This window comes from Eretmochelys imbricata, chromosome 7 (assembly GCF_965152235.1).
Source record: "Eretmochelys imbricata isolate rEreImb1 chromosome 7, rEreImb1.hap1, whole genome shotgun sequence".
In the NCBI taxonomy this organism is placed as follows: domain Eukaryota; kingdom Metazoa; phylum Chordata; order Testudines; family Cheloniidae; genus Eretmochelys; species Eretmochelys imbricata.
Genome location: NC_135578.1, coordinates 81,739,072 through 81,754,885, shown reverse-complemented (window position 1 = coordinate 81,754,885; position 15,814 = coordinate 81,739,072). Strand labels below are relative to the sequence as shown.

Sequence of the window (15,814 nt, the reverse complement as noted above, 5' to 3'; positions counted from 1 at the left end):
TTGAATCTGATTAGCCTGTAAGGTATTTACCATCCTGATTTTACAGAGGTGATTCTTTTACCTTTTCTTTAATTAAAATTCTTCTTTTAAGAACCTGATTACTTTTTCATTGTTCTTAAGATCCAAGGGTTTGGGTCTGTGTTCACCTATACCAATTGGTGAGGATTATTATCCTTATTATTATTGGTGGGGAGGGATAGCTCAGTGGTTTGAGCATTGGCCTGCTAAACCCAGAGTTGTGAGTTCAATCCTTGAGGGGGCCATTTAGGGTTCTGGGGCAAACATTGGGGACTAGTCCTGCTTTGAGCAGGGGGTTGGACTAGATGACCTCCTGAGGTCCCTTCCAACTCTGATATTCTATGATTATCAAGCCTTCCCCAAGAAAGGGGGTGTAGGGCTTCAGGGGGATATTTTGGGGGAAGACATCTCCACATGGGCTCTTTCCCTGTTCTTTGTTTAAGACGCTTGGTGGTGGCAGCATACGGTTTAAGGACAAGGCAAAGTTTGTACCTTGGGGAAGTTTTTAATCTAAACTGGTAAGAATAAGCTTAGGGAGTCTTTCATGCAGGTCCCTACATCTGTACCCTATAGTTCAGAGTGGGGAAGGAACCTTGACAACATCTGTTAACATTCCCAACAAACAAACAAAACAAACAAAAAAGAATATTTTTCTTTTATAAATGAAAGATAAAAATTTGAGGAGGCTCTCTTCAAAAAGAAAAAAAAAATTACAAAGAAGTTTTGTGCCTACAATCTTCTTCTGTTCCTGATATAAATGTAATTTCAAGGAGAATTTTGTTGTATATCTGTATCAGTCTCCAAAACTGTAAGCCGTCCCAACAGTGGTCCCCGTTCCTGCCTGAACCCACCTGATCAAACCAAGTGGAGAACATCCGTGTTGTGATGTCAAAGGGAGCATGGCTTCATTTGGTTCTGGTAAAAATTTCAGGGGTTCACTGAACATGCTCAAGAGGAGTAGTTCTATTTTTTAACTCCCTCTTCTCTCTTTCCAGAAAGGTGGTTTTTCTGGAAATATTACAACCTGAGTGAATTTACCTAATCAACCCCCTGCTAGTCTCCTCTTTACCCTTCCCATGAAAATACATACAATTCCACAACACATACACAATTGTATTTTTAACACAATGTACCCCAAAGGTATTAATCCTAATTCAAGAAGGTTTAACTTAATTCAGTAAAGTTAATTCCATATGTTTTGTTCAGGATACTGTTAATGTGTCACATCCACTACAATAAAATAAAACAGTTTAAAAAAAAAACAGGGTTAACAAAAAAGCGTGCCTGTCTGTGTAGATGACACTGCTTTAGGAACGCTGGTTTTGCTTGTGTCTTCATAAACCAAATCTGTTAGAAATATAGTACACCAACCTTAATGTTAGTTTCTGAAGTGTCTAAGATTGCCTGTTGATCTTGTTAGATATCATTACACATCAAGGCAATGCAGGCAATCGCATTTCTCGCTATGACTACCCTGCTTTGCACAACTCCAACCATTACCACCACCTTTGACCTATGTTAACTGTGAAGTTCCCTTGGATTACACCAATTTAAAAAAGAAAGGGTATGGTTACATTTACACCATGTTGTTAATGAGGCCATGCAAAACAACAGCCATCTGGAAAAGCTATTGGATTCCCATGGGCCTTCAACAAACATTCACAATTTTCACAACTGAAATGCATCTGTTCATATTGGTCATGAAAGTCAGCATCCTCCAGTAAAACAAGAGATAGACATGTTAAGACTAGCAAAATAAATGTTGAAATGAGATTTAGGAATGTGTTGATAGTTGATGATTGCATTAACTAGTGTTACTTTAAACTTTGCTTCCTTATTTACACAAGATAATGTAAATATGTACTTTTAAAAAATCAGTATTCTGCAACCCACATACTATAGTCTTATTTTCATGCCAGGAAATGAAACAAACCTGTACAATATAAAAAAGATTGAGTACAAACTGTAGCTTTTATTCTGAGTTGGGGGTTAATACTGCTAAAGTCTGAATCAGGAACTTCTGAATGGCAATGTAAAAGAACTCAAAGACCAAGAACAAAATTCAAGCAATATTTCATTTTCTTTTTAAAAGAAATCAGAAGAATCTTTAAACAAATGAAACATTTTCTAGGGGCTAGATGTTTCCAGCAACAGAGAGACTGTCCATGCACTTTAATTTTTCCATCCCCAATCATTTTTGTAGAACTGTTTGTTTTAATTTCAAGACAAATTAAAATGAACCACTATACTACATATCAAGCAGAAGTGATATGAACAGGAACAATTACTTATTGGTTAGACAATCTTTGCTATGGGCCATCTATTGCATATGGTAATATTTCTATTGGTTTGGATTTTTTTAAATGAAGAGCCGGATTTTCAAATGTGCTGAGGACTGGAGCTGCCACTGACTTCAAATGGAATTGTGAGTGCCCCTGAGTCTTTGGAATCAAAAACAGGCTCTCATAGTCATGGTATTAGGAGCATCAGATGAGTAAGTAACTAACAACAGATAAGTTTTCAAAGCCATCTTGCTTCAAGATAAGTCATCTTTCAAAGAACACAAGACATTATTCCTGAGATTTAGCAGCATAGGATTTACAGAAATGACTATAATAATCAGAGATCAAATACTAAATAGAACACACTAGTTCACAGTTTCAGACTCAGGGTACTGGAAATAGCCCTAGAGCAATAAATTTGGGCATAACAGTTTAAAAATTTGAGATTAATTAGAAAATATTCTTTATATTCTGATTACCTATATACAGTTATAAAAAATACAACATGTACAACGTGTTTCTTAGGCCACCAAAACTTTTCAAGTCAGCACATAGAAAAAAAAACACACTAACTTATTTGGTTACAAAACTAATCAACCTTGATTTTTAAACCTGTAACCTTGTTTACCAGAACAGATCAAAGTCTGGAACAGACATGAAAGAAGTGCACAGTAAGGAAATCCAAGAAAAAGGAATCCAAGAAGCACATAAACAATCTCCTGCTGAGTTGCTATCCTCATTAAGTTTGTGTTCCCCCATGTGTAACGTTACAGAACAACTCAGCAAATGGAAGGTCTCAAGAATCATGAGATTTCCTAAAAGTCTCAAAATATTAGTAAGCACTGCTCAAAAAACAATTTCACCTAGGCTTTCCATAATAATATGTTGTGACATTATGATGCTAACACTGATATTAATTACTGTATACATAGTTTACATGTTATTTAGGAGCTCTCTCTTCAGTTTATTTGTGATGCTTTAAAAAATATATATAATTTGTTCTCAACAATTTAAAAGTGTAAAATGTAAATGAGTTTTAAAAGAATATCAAACTTTACTCTGAGTAGAAATTTGCAGAGTTACACAAGTTTAATTTCAATATTAATAATACAAATATAAGCAACTGGTACAGAAGCGTTAGGTAGTCAAACACCCAGGTAACTGGGTTGCTAGTATTTGTAGAACTGTTTGTCAACACTATCATGCATGAGTTGCCAAATAAACTATACAATGTACAGCCAATATAACAATGCCAATTCCCAAATATCAGCACTTCTGTTTAGGCCAGCTCTACACTACAGATTTTTGCCAGAACAGCTGTCAGTCAGGGTATGAAGACCAACACAGCTGTGACAGCAAAAGCCCTTAGTGTAGATACAGCTATACAGGCAAAACTGTGCTTTGACCCACATGGCTCTCTTAAGGAGACGAGAGCCAGGGCTTTACTATACCAGTACAAACCACAGCTTTGTCAGTATAAGATGCATCCGCACCAGGAGTGCTTTGCTGGTATAGTATACCGGTGTTCCTATGACTGTAAAGTGAACTTGTGTAGACATATTAAATAATTACATTCATCCTATGGGATACAGTTCAGGTGGGATGAACTTCTTACATTCAGTTGGTGTTCCAACCAGGCCTCAGGTCAAATCAAGGCCCCAGTTCTGCAAGTGGATGGACCCATGCGCCTACGTGGAGTCCCACTGGCTTCAGTAAGGGTCCACTTGTGTGAATCTGATCACAGGATCAGGGTCTAAATGAAGCGTGCAGGGCATTTTTACTAGACGTTCTAAATGGGCTGCTTGCGAAGAATTTCAACATTTCAGGTCCACTGCTGTATAGTTAGCAGGTTCTCTAATTCAAGTATTCAAATACTCCTAACCTCCACCCTCTAGTAAAAAAAGGCTATATTTTCTCTCAAATTTGAAGGAAATGCTTTCTCATCATGTACCTGACACACCAGGTGAGAATTTTGCTGGTATCAAACTGATAGTACAAAAGAAGCATAAAAAGTGTTCATTCTCCTTGTTTTCCACATTACTGAATCTCTTTCTGAAGGAACTTTCAAATAACCCATCTTATTCTCGTTAGAAAGTGATATCCTGTGTTGACAAAAATATATTGTTTTTTAAAAATTCTGCATTAAAAAAATACAGACAAACTAATATTGGTCTTTAAAAAGGCTACTTTTTAGAACTTGTTTTGTCTGCAGTTTTCCAACTTCACTTCCTTTCTGACAGAAAGTTGCTGCTGTCATTGGAAGGACTGCTTGTAGTTCCCTGGATCTGCCATTGCAGATGGCAAGGAACAAGCAAGAGAGGTTGACAAGGCTTTCCATCATCCTCTTCCATCTGAGATTAGCAATCAAGAGGGGGCTGACTTTTGGCATCGAGAAGACACTTTCAACAAACTATATTTGGATAGGATGATTAGAGGAAAGACAGCAGGCTGGGATGCTGTGGAAGCAACCTCTAATCAATAGCAGAGAAGACAGACGATGGGCTACCAAAATAATCACTCGAGCAGAACAGCAGCATTGGCAACCTATTTCAATGAGTGGGCCATCCAGAAGAGATCTATGCAATTTCAAATAAGAGCTAGCAAGAACCACTGAATTTTCTCCCCTTCATTTATTAAATTACTCTCAATATAGTTGCAGCTTTGTTTCTTCAAGAGGGACTGAATGTCTACTTTTACTTTTGTGTCCTTCACCAAAATGCTTCCCCTATCTCTCCAATTCACAGTTGCCATGCAGTGCTAAAATGAACATATAATTAATTCAACTCTTCCCTTGGGGACTAATTTTCCTCATCTCTCTCAATGGAAGCATGACACAGTTACAAAATTGCAACCAACTCCGTCTGTCATCAAAAAATGCCACTGGCGACATTTCAATTATTTTTTCAACTTTATTTTGAAATGAGAAAAAATAGTCAACACCGATCCTTTCCTATGGACAGTTTCAGTTTTGATCAATAGGCATTTTCTGATAAAAAAACAGTTTGTCACAAAAATTTGCAACTGGCTCTACTATTTTATAAACCCTACAGAGAGTTGCAGTTGAAAAATTAGGTTGCCTCAACCAAAGTATAAAATCTATTTTTAAACATTAAACACATGATAAAATCAGATCTTTTTTGGTTGTGCAAGTCAACGTATAAGAACTATGTAACATTCAATATTTCTTTTAGTATATCATCACTGTGCTGGAAAGATGTACTGCAGAAAAACAGATTTTAAGTGAAACCACTTCAATCAAATCATACTGAACATATGGAATAAATTGCAAATTAAGGACAAAGACGCAAAACGAAATACATAGGGCCCTACCAAATTCAGGTCCATTTTGGTCAATTTCACAGTCATAGGATTTTAAAAATAAAAATTTAATGACTTCAGCTATTTAAATCTGAAATATCACTGTGTTGTAACTGTAGGGGTCCTGACCCAAAAAGGAGCCTTGGGAGGGGGGTCGTAAGGTTATTGTAGGGGAGATTAGGGTACTGCTACACTTTCTTCTGTGTTATTGCTGGCGGTGGCACTGCCTTCAGAGCAGGGCAGATGGAGAGAGGCGGCTGCTGGCCGGGATCCCAGCTCTGAAGGCAGAGCCACTGCCAACAGTAGCGCAGAAGTAAGCATGGCATAGTATGGTACTGCCAACTTCTGCACTGTTGCCAGCAAAGCTGGGCCCTCAGTCAGCAGCCACCACGCTCTGAAGGCAGCAGCTCAGAAGTAAGGGTGGCATGGGATAGTATTGCCACCCTTACTTCTGCGCTGCCGTTGGCGGGGCGCTGCCTTTAGAGCTGGGCACCCGGCCAACAGCTGCCACTCTCCGGCTGCCCAGCTCTGAAGACAGCACAGAAGTAAGGGTGGCAATACCGCAACCTCCCTAAAATAACCTTGCCACTCCCCTGCAACTCCCTTTTGGGTCAGGACCCCCCAGTTTGAGAAACGCTGGTCTCCCCTGTGAAAACTGTATAGTATAGGGTAAAAGCACTCAAAAGACCAGATTTCATGGGGGGAGACCAGATTTGAAGGTGCATGATGCGTTTTTCATGGCCGTGAATTTGGTAGGGCCCTAGATATAAATGACAGGAAACTAGACATTTCTATGGAGCAAGAGAGAATTGAAAGAAAGTCGGGAGGTAGAGTAACATCTAATAATAGATTTAAAGAGAGAGAATATGCTTATTGGGCCAAATGGCTTTTTCCTCTGTAGCACTTTTATATGCTCTTACCATCAAGCTTGTGCATCTCCAGTCCAGCATATTTACAAAGAAAGGTCCAAGTTAAAAGTGCAGCTTCTTCACAACAGAGCCCAGATTGAACTGGGGCCATTAGGTGATACCGCAATACAAATTAATACTAATAGTCTTCAATCATCAAAAAGCTATCACATCATTCCCCTTTTTGAATATTCCCCTTCTACTATGCATCAAACTCAAGCATGTTTCCTTCTTCAAGGTTCTAGACCAGGGGTTCTCAAACTTTTTCTTTCTGAGGTCGTCCCCAACATGCTATAAAAATTCCATGGCCCTCCTGTGTCACAATAATGGGTTTTCTGCATGTAAAATCCAAGGCCAGTGTTAGGGGTCTAGCAACAGTGCAATTGCCTGTGGCCTCATGCCACAGGAGCCCCCACAAAGCTACATTGCTAAGGCTTTGGCTTCAGCCTCGGGTGGCGGGGCTCAGGGTTCAACCCCATGCGACAGGGCTTCGGCTTTCTGCCCTGGGCCCCAATAAGTCTAATGCTGACCCTGCTTGGCAGCCCCCCTGAAACCTTTTTGCAGCCCCGCAGGGGGCCTCGGACCGGTTTGAGAACCACTGTTCTAGACAACTCTGCCCCTTCCGACCTAATCAACTGTGTCACTTTGCATCAACCCCTCCCCTCTGCTGTGACAATGGTTCCCATCCTGGACTTCTTTTCACAAACAACTCTGTGCTTTCTTTCATGCTGCTTCCCTGTGCAATTTAAATGATGACAGTCTATGTGGATGAGTTCAAAAAGGTATGCCTTTCCCTTTAAAAACCTACCTCTGCCACAATGTCAATAGCAAACCAAATTTACATGCATAATCTTCACAAACAGCTCCATGCTTTCTCCCAAGCTGCCCTCAGGCTTGGGAGGAATTCTCCATAAATACCCCTCTTCTCTCAACATAGCTGAATCTATACCGGGGCTTCTGTCTGCACAGTAAGTCAGACATAGGTATGCCAACCTATTTTTTTAAGTACAAACCAAGCCTTACTTTACTCCCTGAAGTAAGGTTTTACTACTAAAAAAGACAAGGAGTACTTGTGGCACTTTAGAGATTACCAAATTTATTTGAGCATAAGCTTTCGTGAGCTACAGCTCACTTCATCAGACTCATTCAGCACTGAATTGGTTAGTCTCGAAGGTGCCACAAGTACTCCTTTTCTTTTTGCGAATACAGACTAACACAGCTGCTACTCTGAAACCGGTTTTATTACTGTTGACATGCAGTACTAACACAGCTCTGGGACAATGAATTGGATTTTATTCTGGTTCAATAATCAACTGCCAAAGTTCCCCTGGCTCCAAACTGGGTACCTGATCCATTGGGTTTATAGGAGTCAAAGGCGGTCAGATGTGATACTGGCCTCATTGATCCTTTGTGTACTGTCGGCTACTATCAACACACCTGATATTTAAAAGAAGCCAGCTGAATTTTCAGGGCTGATTATATAACAATTTTACTCATAAGAACACATTTAATCTGAGATCAGAAAAATTTCAAACACCCATCTCACAATGCAATTTTTACAGTCACTTTCAAGTAGAACTTCACTTTAAATACTTATGTTAATGATAGAAAGCCAGGGATATTAGCAAGAGCAAAAAAGTTTAACTTACAGAAACCAGTCTACCTGCAGAGAGTAACCCACTTGATGAATGATTCCCTCAACAACAAAATAAGAACCTCATTTCTAAGAATATAAAGTACCTTTTTCTATCAATGCTAATGAAATCACATGTTTAACTGAATAAAGGTCCTAGTTATACTGGTCAGGGAATCTGTTAAGAGATCTCTAGCCAACTTTGGTTACACACAAAGTCCCTGTGAGAAAGGTGCCAAACTGATTATCTTGGTAAATGCAGACTTAAGAAAATTATTCCCCACCTCCCCTCAATGTGTGTTAAACTGATAATAGGACAGCTAAGGGAAGCAGGACAGAGGATAGTTTACCAAAGTGAAAAGCCAAACAAATTTACTAGGTCCTTAAAAGGAAAAAAAAAAAAAAAAACACACCCAGGATTTTAAACTAGGAATTAGCATGTTGAGCTCATTTTTCTATTAATAAAATGTGTTTTATATAGACACATAAAATTCAGACATTAGGTTAAATGCAAATAACTCAGATTAAAAGAACAAGCAAGCAAACACGTAGATTTTTGACACAGAGCAAGGACTACACTTAAGTATCTCACTTATCACATATTTGGATATTTATATATTCATTTTGCAAATTTAGTGCTGTCTATAAGCACACACACAGAGCCAAAAATTATCCTAATTAACGATTTCAAAAATGACCCAAAGAACTCCACAACCTACCTAAAAAAAAAATAAAATAAAAAAAAAGCAGCAGCCTTGATATCCTTTTCCCCCCAACTGAGGAAAAGCCTAATAGATAGGCCTTGTAACATGTTCTGCAGGTGAAAAACTTTAGGTTCTATTTGGTGCAAGGGCTAAGCAAATTCTAGAACTGAGGGCACCCCGGTGAGGATGTCCTGCCTTCAGACTATACATATACAAATGTAGGGATTAGCACCTCCATCTCCCAATTTCTCTCTATTGTCAGGTTAAAGCACAAAGAACTTTTTGAAATACACAGGATGCAAACCATAAAGGGCTTCACGGATGAAAACAAATGCCTTGAATTCAACCTGAAAAACCATGAGCCAGTGCAGTCTCTGGAGCATAAGTGTAATATGCTCCATGTGTGAACCACAACTAAACAAGTGGGCTGCCATATTCTGCATTTGCTCATATTTCTGAGTGGTCTTCAATGAAAAAGAGCACTCCCATAATCAGGGTACAATACTTTTATGCATAATAATCACGATTGCAATCTGACCTCATTAGACCAGATGGGCCACTAGTTTAATTAACTGGATATCAACTAATTGCATAAGCCAAATGGTATTGAGGTCTACATGCTGCTCTTTATAATGCAATCTGATTAGAATATTCAACAGTTTCTGTCCATTTTTTTAAAACAACTGGGTGCTCCAGTCATGGACCAGGAGGACTCCATTGTGCAAGATGCTGTACAAATACAGAATAAAAGACAGTCCTTGTCCACAGAGTTTATGATCTAAGTAGATGTTTACTACTATCCAATAATGAAAACAAGTTCATTCTCAATTTGCTGAGTTCACCTCCCCCATTGGACTACCACTCTCTCCCAAAACACACTAGAAACAAGTACTCCTTTTCTTTTTTTAGAAACAAACAGCTCCTCCAGAATCCTCCTTCACCCACACTAAAATAAAAAGTCTTGTGTCCATTTGATGGCCTTTAAATCTTCACTAAATCTTGGCAATCTTTGTTTAAATTGTAATTAATAGTGTCCACAACGTTTTAGTTAAAGTCAAACCAGTGCTGCATACAATAGATATATCACCTTTGATGTACATGTAGTTCCCGTAGTTTATACAGATGGGATGAAATCCTGGCTTCACTGAAGTCAGTGGCAAAGTTCCCATTGATTTCATGCTGGACACTATATTCTTTCCTTGCTCATTTATATCCACTCTAGCAGTATCAGTACTAGGTCCCACAAGTCAGAAATTCTAATCACAAACTATAAAATGATTTAATTGAGCATACTAGAAAGGGCTGGGGTGAGAGAGGATCAGAATTTGTGATTTAACTTGTTGATGCTCTTCACAGCATTTTACCATGTTCTTTTGAAAAAGCCACTGGCTTCATTAAATAGAGAGAACATGTCACTTTTCAATTAATTTAGTTATTCCTTTAAAAATATAGCAAATATATGCAACAAAATAAAAGTGAAAGCAAATAAATCCACCAGGAAAAAACAAAAAAAAAACCCCAACCTATTTAAACTAAGAGGACTACACCACTGGAAAAAAAGTAGGGTAGCTTTCAATTATTTAAACAAATATTTTCAGGTCAATTTAATTGGTATGAAGATAGGCCTACTCTCAGATCTCCAAGTCATTTTCTTTTTGATGGCTTCTGACCACATTGGCTAACAGATTGCTCAGGGTATCTTTAAATAATATTCCCACCAACTAACACTTCAATAGTTAACTTCAATGGGGCTCTGCACAGGTGCAGGAGTCTACCCACATGGATCCAAGTGAAGGATCAGGACGACACTATTTTCATTTAAAACTTACAGTAAATATTGGTACTTAAAGGAAACCTTTACAGTACTAATGTTAAACCTAGTTGTATCCATTAGTATCATACATGGAACTAAAAGTACTACACAAAGTCACACCTTTTCCAAGGTGAAGACTAAACAAACAAAAAATAATCAGATTTCAGAGTAGCAGCCGTGTTAGTCTGTATCCGCAAAAAGAAAAGGAGTACTTGCGGCACCTTAGAGACTAACAAATTTATCTGAGCGTAAGCTTTCGTGAGCTACACCACACTTCATCGGATGCATGCAGTGGAAAATACAGTGGGGAGATTTTAAATACACAGAGAACATGAAACAACAGGTGTTACTGTACACACTGTAACAAGAGTGATCAGGTAAGGTGAGCTATTACCAGCAGGAGAGCGGGGGGGGGGGAGGGGGAAATATTTTGTAGTGATACTCAAGGTGGGCCATTTCCAGCAGTTGACAAGAATGTGTGAGGAACAGTGAGGGAGGGGAGGGGAGAATAGTTTTACTTTGTGTAATGACCCATCCACTCCCAGTCTCTATTCAAGCCTAAGTTAATTGTATCCAGTTTGCAAATTAATTCCAATTCAGCAGTCTCTCATTGGAGTCTGTTTTTGACGTTTTTTTGTTGAAGAATTGCAACTTTTAGGTCTGTAATTGAGTGACCAAAGAGATTAAAAGTGTTCTCTAACTGGTTTTTGAATGTTATAATTCTTGACGTCTGATTTGTGTCCATTTATTCTTTTACGTAGAGACTGTCCAGTTTGGCCAATGTACATAGCAGAGGGGCATTGCTGGCACATAATGGCATATATCACATTGGTAGATGTGCAGGTGAACGAGCCTCTGATAGTGTGGCTGATGTGATTAGGCCCTATGATGGTGTCCCCTGAATAGATATGTAGACACAGTTGGCAATGGGCTTTGTTGCAAGGATAGGTTCCTGGGTTACTGGTTCTGTTGTGTGGTTGCTCGTGAGTATTTGCTTCAGGTTGGCGGGGCTGCCTGTAAGCAAGGACTGGCCTGTCTCCCAAGATCTGTGAGAGTGATGGGTCATCCTTCAGGATAGATTGTAGATCCTTGATAAAAGAAATGGAGTACTTGTGGCACCTTAGAGACTAACCAATTTATTTGAGCATGAGCTTTCGTGAGCTACAGCTCACTTCATCAGATGCATACTGTGGAAACTGCAGCAGACTTTATATATACACAGAGAATATGAAACAATACCTCCTCCCACCCCACTGTCCTGCTGGTAATAGCTTATCTAAAGTAATCGTCAGGTTAGGCCATTTCCAGCACAAATCCAGGTTTTCTTAGGCCTAACTTCATTATCATGCACATTGTGTAAAGAGTTGTCACTTTGGATGGGCTATCACCAGCAGGAGAGTGAATTTGTGTGGGGGGGTGGAGGGTGAGAAAACCTGGATTTGTGCTGGAAATGGCCTAACCTGACGATTACTTTAGATAAGCTATTACCAGCAGGACAGTGGGGTGGGAGGAGGTATTGTTTCATATTCTCTGTGTATATATAAAGTCTGCTGCAGTTTCCACAGTATGCATCTGATGAAGTGAGCTGTAGCTCACGAAAGCTCATGCTCAAATAAATTGGTTAGTCTCTAAGGTGCCACAAGTACTCCATTTCTTTTTGCGAATACAGACTAACACGGCTGTTACTCTGAAATAGATCCTTGATGATGCTTTGGAGAGGTTTTAGTTGGGAGCTGAAGGCAATGGCTAGTGGCGTTCCGTTATTTTCTTTGTTGGGCCTGTCCTGTAGTAGGTAACTTCTGGGTACTCTTCTGGCTCTGTCAATCTGTTTCTTCACTTCAGCAGGTGGGTATTGTAGTTGTAAGAATGCTTGATAGAGATCTTGTAGGTGTTTGTCTCTGTCTGATGGGTTGGAGTAAATGTGGTTGTATTGTAGAGCTTGGCTGGAGACAATGGATCATGTGGTGTGGTCTGGATGAAAGCTGGAGGAATGTAGGTAGGCATAGCGGTCAGTGGGTTTCCGTGAAAGGGTGGTGTTTATGTGACCATCGCTTATTAGCACTGTAGTGTCCAGGAAGTGGATCTCTTGTGTGGACTGGTCCAGGCCGAGGTTGATGGTGGGATGGAAAGTGTTGAAATCACGGTGGAATTGCTCAAGGGCTTCTTTTCCATGGGTCCAGATGATGAAGATGTCATCAATGTAGCGCAAGTAGAGTAGGAGCTTTAGGGGACAAGAGCTGAGGAAGCGCTAAGTCAGCCATAAAAATGTTGGCATTCTGTGGGGCCATGCGGGTACCCATAGCAGTGCCGCTGATTATCACTACAAAAGGTTCCTCCCCCGCTCTTCTTCAGGTAATAGCTCACCTTACCTGATCACTCTTGTTACAGTGTGTATGGTAACACCCAGTGTTTCATGTACTCTGTGTATATAAATCTCCCTACTGTATTTTCCACTGAATGCATCCGATGAAGTGAGCTGTAGCTCACGAAAGCTTATGCTCAAATAAATTTGTTAGTCTCTAAGGTGCTACAGGTCCTCCTTTTTTAAAAAATAGCCAGTTTCCTTCATTCACAGAAATTAATGTCCATAGGTACTGGTTTGTACAGGCATCACAGAATCTGTAGAAACCCCTGATCCTGCAAACTCCTATGCTGATGAATAACAGTGACTCCCACTTTGGGGCTACACACATGCATATTAGCAGGACCAAGAGTCCACACTGAAAAGTACTTAAGTAAAGGAAACTTTTAAGGGGAGTTTTACTGAAACTACAAACAGATCACTAGCCCAGAAAAGGTCAGTCCATCAGTGTCACATACATGTAAATTATTTTAAACAACTGCACATTATTTTCCAGGTGCCTGAGAACATTTTGCTGCTCCCTGTGAAGTGCCTCTCTCTCTCAAGCAGAGCCAACTTCTTTTCAATAAAAATGCACCAGCATCCTTCAGACCTCTTTGATACCTGGCTGCTTTTTTCCAGCAACACAGGCATGTCATGCCTCACACCAGACATCATCTACCCAGGGAGGTTGATTCATTTTAACTTGTAATATTTTGGTTTGTGTCGCAATTACGAATTTAGCAGGAGACTCTGCTGCCAGGCCAGCGGTCTCTGGCCACAGAGAATGGGGAGCAGAAAGCCAACGGAAGGCTCCCTAGCTCCAGAAAGAGAGGACAAGGGAGGGAGAAATATTCCCCCCCCCCCCCCCCGTGGGATTATGCCACAGGGCAGGCACCCTCCTCCCAGTTTAGCTGCTTTCTCTCCAGGTGCCCCCTTATGGGGTTTGCTTCGTGATCAGCCACACTCACCCCTCGGGTTTCAGAGTAACAGCCGTGTTAGTCTGTATTCGCAAAAAGAAAAGGAGTACTTGGGGCACCTTCTAAGGTGCCCCAAGTACTCCTTTTCTTTTCACTCACCCCTCAGCGTGCGATGGGGACAGCGCCCTCCCTGCCCCTTTGGGGGCACCTCCTAACAGAGCAGCCCAGCCTGGGGACACGCCTCCCCTCTGGGGTGCCCAGCGCTCCCCGCAGACTCACCCACTGCCCGGATGAGAAACCCCTGCGGCGGCCGCAGCGCCCTGCGGAGCCAGGCGTCCCGCAGCCGCTGCAGAGGGGCGGCGGGGCCCTGCAGGAGCAGCACGCCGCCCCGCAGCCAGCCCTGCAGCGAGACGCGGGAGACGGCGCGCGCCAGCCCGGCGTTCCAGTGGCACCTGGCGTTGGCCCGGCGGAAGGCCCGGAACAGCGCCGCCCCGCTCGCCTCCCCGGCCGCCTCCCGCCGCCGGCGCAGCACCAGGGCCAGCGAGCCGGGCGCCAGCTGCACCGCGCGGCGCGGCCGCGGCATGCTCAGGCGGGCTCCGGCTACGCATTGTCCGGCTGCCCCTGAGCTGCCGAGGAGGGAGCCCGGCTGCGGGCAGGGGGCGGGGACAGCGCCGCGGGGGCAGGGCCAGCCGGGAAGGCACCTGCGCGAGCCCCGGCCTGGCCCCGCGCCTGAAACTGGCTCTGCTCCGGCGGGGGGGCGGGTCTGTGCCCTATGAGTGGCGGGTGTCCAGGACCCAGAGCGGCCGGGGGGGCCAGCACCTCGCCTGTCCCATGGGAGAAGGGAGGTTTTTACCCATGAAAGCTTATGCTCAAATAAATCTGTTAGGCTTTAAGGTGCCACTGGACTCCTTGTTGTTTTTGTGGATACAGACTAACGTGGCTACCCCATGATACTTGGGAGGCCCCCCAAATCTTTCCCTGAGGCCCCCCAAATCTTTCCACTGGGCCTGTGGGAGAAGAGGTGGCTCCCACCCACCCTGCTGATAGCGCTTTGCAGGGGGAGAGCGGGGCTTCACTTGCCCATCTAGCCTCAGGTTTAGACCACTCCCTGAGCACTATGGTGACCAGATAACCTGAGATTTGGGTCCTTGTCTTATATATGCAACTATAGCCTCAAACCCCGCCCCTCTCCCCCCAGAAAAGTGTCCCAATTCACACTTCCGAGCTGATCACCCTACAGACTGGTCCTGGCATGAAATCCAGGGAAACTTGCAGTGGGGACTAACAGGCTTCTTTCTTGGGCAGGCACAGGTTGGTATCTGTCCACCGCCCCTGTCCCTCCTAGAAAGTTTGTTCATTAAAGAATCTGCTTAACTCCAGCCCCACCAGCCAGTCCTTGATAAAGACAGTAGTAGGGAGGCTTGCAACACAGAGCCTGAATCAAAGCTTTGCTTGCAAATGCTCTTAGCTTTTGTGAAAGGAATCACTTGTGAAGTTGGAATCTCCCACACTGTGTCTCTGTCCCAAAGCAAATATTTTGGAAAGTCTGAGCAGCAAATCATTCAGCCATTTTTGAAACTGGTACAGTATTCTAGCTGCACTTTTAAAAGCACTGCTTGAATGGTCCAACTGGACATCCACCTAGCCCTCATTGAAGAGCAGTGCATAGGAAACTGGTTTGGGTCAGGGCTGAATCTAATCCTTAAATGACTTTGGAAGAATTTGGCTTGATGTGTTGAATCTAAAGTGTAATAAATTGGGTTAAGCATGAAGGGGCCAAGAAATGGTGAAGAGCAACCTCCCTGACTGAGTTTACTATTCTGGGGGAGATGGTCCTTTGTGGTATTGGGAGGTTCCTTTTATTTATGAAGAAATGG

The 15,814-nt window shown here is 42.1% G+C and overlaps 1 protein-coding gene across 4 annotated transcripts in view; it reads right to left on the bottom strand.

Annotated features, from left to right (window-relative positions):
- STOX1 (storkhead box 1) overlaps positions 1–14,532 on the bottom strand; it is a 33,198-nt gene extending 18,666 nt beyond the window's left edge. For 2 of the 4 annotated variants that reach the window (XM_077822006.1, XM_077822007.1), the window contains exon 1: positions 14,217–14,532. In XM_077822006.1, the coding sequence (XP_077678132.1) occupies positions 14,217–14,520 (304 nt within the window). In that variant the 5' untranslated portion in view covers positions 14,521–14,532. Of the gene's footprint in view, positions 1–6,538; positions 6,660–14,216 lie in introns of those variants that run through there. The other 2 variants (XM_077822009.1, XM_077822008.1) reach the window with 2 other exon arrangements.
- Positions 14,533–15,814: the final 1,282 nt, after the last annotated feature.